Here is a 10,872-nt window from a genome sequence, read left to right on the forward strand (position 1 = left end):
ATCAGCGCTTGTGCAGTGCGGCTTATCGCACTCCCGTTGTTCCCTTCCCAGTATTTGCGAGAAGTCGTGTCCATGTTGACCGTACGAAGGGATCATCCCATGATGCGAAGGGAGCCCGAGGATTCCCGAGGGCGGCATCCCGCGGGGCGAGGCTCCATGAAATGGGCAGTTGACGTCGCGTTTACACGGGCTGGCCTTGTGTCCAGGGAGCATATGGTGCATGCATGAGCCCGCGGTGTAGCGACTCGGTGGAAGGGGAGAGCCAAACATGCCTGAACTCGAGAAAGGGACATTATGGGTTATCAACTGAGGGGTGAATGTTCTCGGTGAGCGTCCGTTTAAGTGAGGTGACGAAGGACCCATACTCGGCGGAATAGGGACCCCATTTACATCGTGCATCGGCACAACTGGAATAAGTATTGCTGCTCTGTGATGTGGCGTAACGTGACTACCGCACTCGCTTCCGCTTCCGGGCAGAGTCGGACTAACCGAGTGGGCGACTTTTTTAGGCGGAGAGAAAGCGATGCCTTTTTTGGCCGGAGAAAACGTTGAACGCTTTTCCGGGGAAACACTATCCTCCCGTGACTCGGACCTCTCGGTTTTGATCCCGTCTTGAGATTCACTTGCGCCGAACTTATTTCTCTTGTCTTCCTCGTCGTCTAGGATTTCTATTGGGCTTTGCGACTTGTTGTTTTCACCTTCCTTGGGGCTCTCAGGTCTCTCGCTCTGTTTTTCTGCCGGTGTTTCCTCTGGTTTCTCTGACTCTGTGACAATCTTCTTTAGTTTGGGCACAGGTTCAAGCGCCGAGAGCTCCTTGTGCTGTAGCTTGTGTTTGAGTGGAGGAGGCACAGGCTTGTCGCCGGTGTTGTTGTCAGGAGATGACGGCTTCAGCTTGGGCGGTGTTCGCGGCACCTTAGAAGGGAAACTCCTCCTGAGAAAGCTCTTGTGAAGCTCAGATTGGAATTCGTCTTTGTGAGGGCTACCGGGCTCCTGGTCGTCCACGGGCTTTACCTTATTAGGAGGTGCCACACCCACTGGTACCGCCTCCTCTTCCGCTACCTCTGCTTCCCCCTTCTCCTCCTCCTTGACACCCTCCTCCTCCCCTTCCTCCTCCTCTTCGTTATCTGGATTCTCGTCACTTCCTGGTTTCAGGGCTTCCTGCCCTAATTTCTTCTGCTGCAGTAGCCTCTCAACCAGCCAGTTGTGCCTAGGCAGGTCGCGTGCAAAGCGATTCTGGCTGATCAAATGAGGCGGTGTTGCGCGTTCTTTATCTCTGTCCTTCTCCTCGCTTTTGCGTTTGTGTCTCGCGGCGATTCGCTTCTCCTTGCGAGCTCGTTCCCTTCGTCCTTGCTCCTCAAGCTCCAGCCGTTCCGACTCCGTCAGGGAAAAAATATCCTGACTGTTATCCTCCGTGTCTGAATCCTGATGTGAGGGACTACCGTCGTCTCTACCCTCAGTACCCTCCTCGGGGGAAAATTCTTCCCCACCCTCGCCTCTCTCTTCCTCCTTTCGCTTGCTATCCCCCGCAACATCTTCGTTGATATTAACTGAATCCAAGTTTTCCGCGTTTTCTTCTTCTTCAAGCTGTTCCACGTTTTCTTCACTGTCCGAATCAAGCGGTTGAGATTTCTTATTTGTTTTTGGTGGGCGACCGATCCTTTTACTCGATTTGCTTCGCCTGAGCGGTCTCTGAGGCGAATCAGCCTTTGTTGGGGACTTGGACTTACACTTCTTTTTCTTTTTTCGTTTCACTTTAGACCGCCCTGATGAGGCGAGCTCAGAATCACTCAACTCCTCCGCATCCGACATTCCTTCATTATTAGAGTCCGATTCCTGTCCGTAAAGTGTGCTGCTTTTTCCTTCATTATTGTCCATGTCTTCAGCCTCTTTCTCTGAATGGTCATCCTTACAATTAGATTCTGCGCATGCGTGATCATCACTTTCATGCGCGTTGCCGTACTTATGCGAGTGCTCACACTGAACTTCGTCATTATCCAATATTTTGATGTCACTTTTGATACTGTGATCTGATTTTGGCGATTTGGTCTTATCGTCAATACCATTAACCAAATACCCCTCTGGCTGATCTGCGCATGCGCAATTGTTAACAGATCCATCCCCAGGCAATTTATCCACATTTTGTGTCGAGTTTTTATCCATCTCACCACAGGCATCCCGGACGTTATCTGGCGAAGCAACTCCATTCACAGTCAGTTCAACACTTCGAGCATCCACCGGAAGCTCATCGTCAGTGACATTCTCGACCACTGGAAGAGCGACTTTATCGGTCCTTGTGACGTTACCATGGCTACTGTCAGTCAAAATGTGGTTGCTATGGCTACCACCACCTCCGCACATACCCAAAGAGTCATCACTGACAAATTCAATTTTCTTATTCTCCTGTGTACTCCGTTGCAGGACGCGCTCAAATAGCGACTCCCCGACAGTATCGCACTTGTTTTTATCCGTAGCTTTTTCAACTTTTTCTGGAATCGCCGCACTGCTTTGACTATCAGGAGATAAACCTCCGTAGCATTTCTCGTACATGCTCAAATCTCGCCCGGTGGAGCAGTCGCTTGCGGGGCTCCTCGGGGAATCCTCACTATCCCCAGTCTCGCTCTTCACGGGAGCCCGTTGTAACGTTTGAGCCCTTGCTAAGTCCTCGCTTAGAAGTCTCTTCTGCTTCGCTAAATCCTGCGTTAAGCGCTGTTTCTCGCGCGGCAACTCGCGACGATAATTCTTTTTGCTCGAGTCCTCTCCTTTTTGATCCATTGTAGGCGTTGTCTCACGCGATCGATCTTTAGCGGGCTCTGCTAGATCATCAGAAGACTTTGATCTCCCTGGGGAGTGAAAACGCGATTCCGTGCGCTCTCCGTGTCTTCCATGGGTTTTTCTAGAGCTCAACTCCATGTCGTTTTCCCTGTCCACGTGCTGGTCACGTGTCCTCGCAGGTGTTCGTACCGTCCCGCGGGATGACTCGCGGGCTGTCTTCTTGTCACTGGGGTGCCTGTTGTGGCTGAGTGGTGGACGCCCACGCGATCTGTGTCCGTCTCGGTGTTGTGAAGGAAGCGAGTAAAAGTAACTCGACATTTCACGAGGAAGGCCTTTCCTATCCTCGTCCTCCGTCGAATTACCCGAACTTAAACTGCCCTCTTTACGTATCTGAAATGTAAATGAAATCGGTACAGTCTCATGAAATTATCCTGAGATACTCCTCTGTACTAAAAAAATGGACTAAGTGCCCGTGATTTGCACAAGTATTTGGGTCAGATATACTGACAAATAAAAAGCCAAAGTAGAATAGTGTTAAAAGGGAATTATAGTGTTTATTTGACTGAGACATGTAAATTTTCTGTCCCATTATGTTGGCATCCTGAAAGTGTTTAATCACCGTGGTGGAGCAGTCATTAGTCTGAGAGATTATCTGACACTTACGCTCTAATGCGCTTCTTCTCCGGCGATAACATCAGACTAATCAAACATTCTATCGAATCCTAAAGCGATATAAATCGAAATCTAAGCTGTAGTAAAATAACTTAGTAGTGTAAACAGTAAGTGTCAGCAAATAGTTTTAGAATCTCGAAATGTGTACAGAAATTAATGGGAGAACACACAGGAAGTGTTATTCTGTGGCATTTACAAACACGGAAAAAGCTGTTTCGCTAAAATAAAAAGTGAAAAATGATGTGAATAAAAAAGTATTCATTCTATTGCTATATACTGTTATCGAATTTCAACATCACCAATATATAATATCAACAATATATCAATAACACATTAGAATAACAGGTCATTGGTATGTAGTGAACACTACCAATACAGAGAACAAACGATTCTGATCTGTCAAAAAACCTGCGAGAGAAAGACAAAACGCAATAAACGGTAACGAACCTTAGACACAAAATACTGCGTCGCGCAAATTCTCTATCTTGCATTCACTTGGGTAACGATGATTCTCCTTGCTCAACAACAAATCGATACATCAATCCAATGAAGTACCAATATAAAACACTTCTGAAACCCGACCAAGCGGTCTTGCTATTGGTTGTTGATAATCTAAAAGCTGCGCTGAAATTTCTCGACTTATCGGATCTGGTGGCAATCATTCCGCGCGAATTTCCTTAAGATTTATTGAGTATTAAGCAAGAACAACTGACGATACAATCATTCGACGTTCAGCGCGCTACAAAGAAGTGTTACTGAGACGTAAAACGTGGAAGTTGCGCTATTTGTCACGCATTGTCGATCACGACACAGGTAAAGCCACAGCTAGCGTGACACGTATTGCAACCGTTCCCTTCAAGATTGGTTTTCACTAGGATACAAGCGCAAACGGAAGCACAACGCCAATGAGAATCGGTCAAACACAAGCGCAAGCGCACGAAAATCAAGCAGTTGCGTTTTCTTGCGCTTCCTCTTGCGCTTGCGTTCCAGCCAGAATCGGAAAATGACGTGCGCTGCGCTAGCGCTTATGCCCAAGTGAGAACCGACCTTCAGCGCGCTACAAGGAAGTGTTACTAAGGCGTTCGAAAAAGTGTAACGCATTACCGAATTTTGACACCGCTGCTATCGTCAAACTGTAAGTGAAACCCGAACTGTAAATTTGATCCCAGAACATTACCACGCATTTTGTCGGCAAACTAAATTTTATACTTGACCATATCAATCAATTTTGTTTTGAAAACTATCGTTTTTTCACTCGCTTGGTCAATTCTTTAATTTGGACATTACATACCATATTTGGAATTTCGCTGCAATCTTTTTTATTTTATTTTGCTTTTAAATCGTCAAAAACTGTGTACGTCAAAAAGTCCCACTTAAACTTGCAGGAATTTTTGTTTACTACGATTTTACAGCCCGCCATTTTGAAAAGGCCGAGGCATTGGGGCTTTTAAAACATCACAGGTTTCCCGCGTGCTAGCCCCAGGCTCTTTTAGACCATTTAAGTGCATTAAGCAAAACATAATAAACCACTGAAATACAAATGTTGGGTTATCGCAATGCATGCTGGGTAACGTGTGCAACTCACCGTATGAATTCTGCGTCTGCGCAGTGGCTGTTTCTTGTCTTTCGCCTCAAAGGGGTTCTGAAGGTATGGGCAGAACGCTCCTACAGAACAGTATCTGCACATCCAAGGCTCATCCGGCTCGACGGCTTTCGCACTCAGTGCATTTAAGGCAAGGCTGAACTCGTAAAAACCGGACGGACTCAGTTAAAAAATTCTTGACAACGCATTTTTTAACCAATCAGCCTGAAAGTTGGCGTAGTTTTTCTGCATAACATGCTCGATGTTACCGACTACTCAGTTGCCATGGAAACCTTCACGTGACATAATTAAGGTGTTACAAGCTTGTGAAAAAACATCCTTTTTTCTGGCGCCCTGCAGACACACAGGACGTAATTAAAACTCCAAAATTCCAATGCTAAATGAAGGAGGGATAACCAGAGTATACAAATGTAAGCTGGAAATTTGTATTCCAAAGCTGTTGACGAAGTAAATTGAGGGCTTTGATCGATAATTGTAGAATTCAGAACGATGTGTCACAATACACTGCATTATTACAGGCAATAAAACTATTTTTCCAAACTTACACCTTGGATTTGAATCATTTAGGGATTAAACTTCTAAAACATGATTGAGAGTTGCAGTTTCCTAATAGCTAAGGTGTTTTTCAAAAGCGATAAAAGCTGACGCTCTTTCTTTGGAAAGATCGAAGCAGGCTCAGCTAAAAAGTGATCAGCGGTTGTCAGTTTCCATAGATACAATGAAAGCAAGATGGCGGATGGCCTGTGAAGGGAATACACATTGTTGCAGTAGATTGATTGAATACATGAAGAAAATGACGAAAATTGCAAGAGATTTCTTAGTTAAACGACAAAGGGACAACAAGAGATGTATCCCATGCAGAACTGTTTAAATATAGTTAAACGATCGTCTAAAATGAACGGAAAGACGTACTGAATTTAGAACGATTAAAGTAAACAGCATGATTATGGTAGGGAAATAAATGGAATCTTGAATCTTACAGTAAATAAAAAGACTCTGATTACAAAGCACATTATTGCGCATGTCCTTTTGTGTATTTTAGGCGGGATTTTCAAACAGTGGGCGCAGTTGGTGTAGTTATGGAATTGAAAAGTGCAAAGTTTTTTTCCCCAGCGAGTTTTACGAAAATTTTTGTCTTCTAGTTGTTGAATTTTATAAAAAAAAAAGTCACCCTGAGATGGCAGGGGTCTTTCTATGTCCACAAACGTGTGGATTTGGGAAGGTTATAGCATTGCAGGTGGCCAGGGAGGTCGAAAAGGCATTACCGAGAGAAAGTGGTGAAAGCACTACAAAGTACAATGCGAGAGTAAAGGGGGAGCAGTACAGAAAGTACAGGAGCTATTTCCCACCACAAGTAACAGGGGATGCTTTTGATATCGAGTTCCTTAAATTCCATAGAAAGCTGCCTGGTTTGAGGAATGCCATGAACAAATGGAACACCAGAAAAGCTGAGGAAAAATCAAAGTTTATGGAGACTTTCTCTAGAGAGAAATGGCAAGGTTTATCTGAAAATAGAAGAAAGGAACATTCATTTCAGAACTGTAAAGCCTGTGCAATCAGATACACAGAGGTTATGTCATACTTCCCAGTCACCTCAAATTTCTTCAAGGGGAAAGCAAAGCAAAATATTATATTTGCCGCTAACAACGAGGCTCAGCGTCTGCGAAATGCAACCCCTACTGTAAAAGCACGAAAACGTGATGCTACAAATGTTGCAAGAGCTCTCTTTGAGCAATATGAGGAAAGTTTCCAAGAACAGTACCAGTGTTCACTTGCCAGTGCCCTGTCATCTGTTCCAGGGATAAACTTGCAACACAAAACTGAAAATGACAAGAGAAATGAACGACGCCGCATTTACACTTCATCAAAAGAAAATGTAGAAAACCAAATGAAAGAGACTGCATTTTTGAGGTGAGCTCAATTATTTAAATTTGAAAGAAAATTTTGGGAGAAATTTTGATGGGAAGTGAAAAAAAAATCAATGAGTCCAATTTTCTATAGTTTTATTGGGATATTAATTACAACATACCAATTAATTATTAGATGTTATGGAAGTGGACAGTCCATTAGAGGATGGGAGCGTGGGCGTAGAGCATTGTCGTTTGAGCCAGCAAACACTGCAAGAGAAAGAATGGATGAGCCTAACAAGAAAAAGAGAAAAAAAGACCACACCGGGGACATGGAGAGGATGGGATGGGACAAGGCCGGGCTTAAAGCAGAGGTTGAGGCGTACCAGGGTGGTCATCTTATCAATTACAGTGCTCTAGCTAGGAAGTATAATGTGACAGACAGCAGTGGACAAGTTGCACTTAACGGCGGACAGATTGTGAAGGAGTGGCTAGTGAGAAACGGAGTAGATGTTGACCGGTTTAGTACCAAACGCAAAAACCCCATGGATCCAGTAATTAGAAGAAGGAAAAGGAGAGGGCAAGGGGGAGAGATCAGCATACCCTGTGAGCCAGACAAGAAAACACTGAAAGCACAGCTATTGCAGAAGATCCACACAAAGGAGTACAGTATAGGAGAACGGATTGTACCACGAAAGGTAGGCAGTTAAAAATAACTTTTTGCAGGGCCATTGTGTTAAAGTCAATTGTCAGATTGATATAAAAACAAAAACAATTTCAGTACATGAACTAGATTGTCAATGTCTCTACAATATGTCTCCAATGTCTTTTATCTGAAGAAATTAATTGCATATTCTCTTTGTTTTTCAGTATGAAAAGCTTATCCTTACAAAGGATCTGAAAATAAAAAAAGTGGATGTCTATACTGATGGTAGAAAAATGCCCCTTGCCAATATCCGAAGGACAATGTTAAAAAAACAGGAGAAGTTTCTCCGGGGGACAACAGAGGAAGGAATAGCAGAGCTTACAGCAGAACAGCTAAGAACAAGGCTTTTGCAGATCAACGAGTATGTGGATGGTATGGCAGTCCCAGACATGAGGGAGAAGCTAAAAAGCCATGAAAGAACAAGGCATCTGATGGTATGGCTAGATAACTCAACAGTTGCTAACTCTGGATATCTGGTGTGCCTTATGACCTGTCTTTATGACAAGGCAGTGTTCCTTACAGATGAGGAGTATGCTGCAAAATATGGAAGAAGGGTTAATGTGCAAATGCTGGTTGAAGAACCAGAGCTACATTTTATTGCAAAATGTGGGAGCTCTGACCATGAGCTTTTATTATATTCGGAGACAAGGCTCCAATGTGTCAGAGAGCTGTGTGATGACAACAGTATTTCATACACTGATATCATGAGGTTTTGTCAGGGAGACTCTCCATTGCGAGCTTTTGAGACAGGACAACAGAAAGGAGGAAACTACTTTTGTTCTACCTGTGAAGTACACTGTGACATGACCAGCGACTTGGCCTACACTCTGAATTTGGAGGCCATATCCCTTACTGAGAGACAGCAGGCAATTCTTCGGGGGACCGTCTCCCTCTCTAAATCAAAACAGAAAAAAGCTAAACCACTGGAAGGTCTGAAAAAAGAAGAGCTTGAAAAGGAACTGGCATCAAGGGGCATTTATGAAGGAAAAACGAAAATGGAGATGCAGAAACTACTCACTGAAGAAATGAAAGGAAAACAAAGAGTGCCTGCACTTCTCTTTAATACCCCAACAGAATCCCTGACCAACCTTAATCTAGAATCTTATGAAGTCATACCATGCGAGCCTCTTCATGATCTTGGCAATCATATTGCAAATTTCTTTGCTGAATTTCCAAGCCATCTGATGGGTGAAGAAAAGGCTTTGATAGAGGAGACAATCACACTCAGTCTGGCAGGGAAAGACAGCAAGAGATGTGTGGACCAAAGGGAAGCCCTTATCAAAACTGCTGGGGTGGCACACCAGTCCAATATCATGTCCAAGAAAGCCATGGCTGCCATTGACACCTTGGTTGAGATGCAGAGACTCCTCTACGCGGCAGACAGCCAAAGATCTCCGGCCTCAATTCTTAGATATAGCAACCAAGCCTGGTACCACGCCATATTGTTGATAGATTTTGTGAAGGACACAAAGAAGCTAACCTCAAGAAAACTGTATGGAGTGTACTTTCATAACCTGACAGCCCATGCTACCAGTACATTGCGCTTAATGTCTGGACAAGCTGCTAATGCAGAACGACAAGAAAGGATCTTTAACAGTATCAAGCGCATCACGAAGCAGACATCGAATTACCATCAAGGGCAAATAATACCTAACCTTTTCATCCGCTTGCAAGCAGAGCGCCAGATAGGCCTGCAACGAGATGATGTGTTCAGACAGCAAGACCATGTAAGCAAGCTAGCAACTTGCCTCCCATCTCCCAAGAACACTGTCATACCTGAGGAGCTCATTCAAAGGCATAGCCATGCATGGCAAGCTCACCTCCAAGAAATAAGTGACTTCTTAGTTGAAGGAGAAGGTGTTTGGTAGAAGAAAGTTGAAGATGGAGTTGAATTTCATGATGTCACAGACATTCCCTCTGGTTGTGGGCCCTCTCTTCACCACTTTCGATCCAGCAACTTGAAAAAAGAGGCTGAGAGACTAGACAATTGCTGGAAACATTGCATAGCCAACAGCATTCCCCTCCCTACTCACCTCCTAAGAATCGACCAAGACGATGGGACAACACTTAGAATAAGAATTGACCCAGAATCAGTTCCTGCTGACACAAGGAATGCCTCAGATGAGACAAGTGAAGAAGATGAAAATGCTGTTAGCATTACCCTGGCCCCAGATGAAGTAGTCTGTCACAATGCAGGTTTCCCCCTACCGGAAGAGGTACCACCAGTACCTCTTATAGCCACTGCTGACATCATGGATGCCACAGAGAGTGAAGATGAAAATGTAGTTGGTATTACCCTGGCCCGGGATGAAGTAGTCTGCATTGACCCGGATCTCCCTCCACCCGAAGAGAAACATGCAAATGAAGGGAATTCCACCACATCTTTACCAACTTCACTTACACCAGAACCAGCCACAAGAACAACAGATTCCTCAACTGAGTTGACATCAAGGCTAGGGAAAGCTCTGGAGATTGTTGTTGGCAAGACAACAGAAGTGAGTGCTCTTGACAAAAAGCATGCAAGACTCAAGCAGTTGCAGAGACAAAACCTCAGGGACCAGCATCTAGAAAACAGCTATCACCACAGTCTTGCCCAGATGCAGACTAAAGTCCTTGCAAAGAGAAAGAATATACAGTCTGACCTTGTTGCATGGGAAAAGCAGTTTTTGTTTGACCACAACCTCACTGCTCCTACACCCCAGTTCATGAACGAGGACAGCACAGCATCAGCACTGTTAAAACAACTTAAGTATGCCAGTGCACTTCTGAAGCAATGGGGGATCACATTATAGACCCAAGCATCCACCTCAGCCCCAGTGGTTTAGAGCCAGTTACAGACCAGCAGTTTTACAAGAGGCCTATCTAAGATCAACATTTCAACCAGAAGCTCCAAAGTTCAATGGTTGTTTTAGGAATCAAACACAGACACAAACCAAACGGCTCTTTTAGGAGCCACCACAGTTTTCAAAAGTGATGATCAAATTGCGAATAATAATGGCATTAAAAATCTCAATAAAATGTTTCAAAATTAGTTAAATAGTCCCCCATCCCCCAAATTAGAGACTAATTTCAATTTCTATGGATGCTTATGTCATTAAAATCAATAACTAAAATATTAACCACCGGTCGATACTTGGTAATTAAGTTATAATCTTTTAATGAAAACAAATCCTAAATAACAAACTTCATTCAAACCAAACGGATCAATCAAACTGTTAAAACATAAAGCAAGCCTTTAGTATCTCTGAAATACATAAAAAAAAAACATAAAG

At 44.0% G+C, this 10,872-nt stretch overlaps 2 protein-coding genes across 2 annotated transcripts; one reads left to right on the forward strand and one right to left on the reverse strand.

The window, feature by feature from the left end:
* Positions 1–6: 6 nt before the first annotated feature.
* LOC125560897 lies at positions 7–5,156 on the reverse strand (the record flags this gene model as incomplete). Its single annotated transcript, XM_048723198.1, has 2 exons — positions 5,030–5,156; positions 7–3,162 (listed from the first exon to the last, which is right to left on the reverse strand). Coding segments are annotated over exons 1-2 (3,258 nt in total), but the record flags the coding sequence as incomplete, so codon positions are not given.
* Positions 5,157–6,224: 1,068 nt separating this feature from the next.
* Positions 6,225–10,854, forward strand: LOC116613966. The gene is made up of 3 exons (XM_048723200.1): positions 6,225–6,958; positions 7,091–7,592; positions 7,765–10,854. The coding sequence occupies exons 1-3, from the start codon at positions 6,225–6,227 to the stop codon at positions 9,466–9,468; spliced, it is 2,940 nt and encodes a 979-aa protein (XP_048579157.1). The 3' UTR covers positions 9,469–10,854.
* Positions 10,855–10,872: the final 18 nt, after the last annotated feature.

Source organism: Nematostella vectensis, unplaced genomic scaffold, assembly GCF_932526225.1.
Source record: "Nematostella vectensis unplaced genomic scaffold, jaNemVect1.1, whole genome shotgun sequence".
In the NCBI taxonomy this organism is placed as follows: Eukaryota; Metazoa; Cnidaria; class Anthozoa; order Actiniaria; family Edwardsiidae; genus Nematostella; species Nematostella vectensis.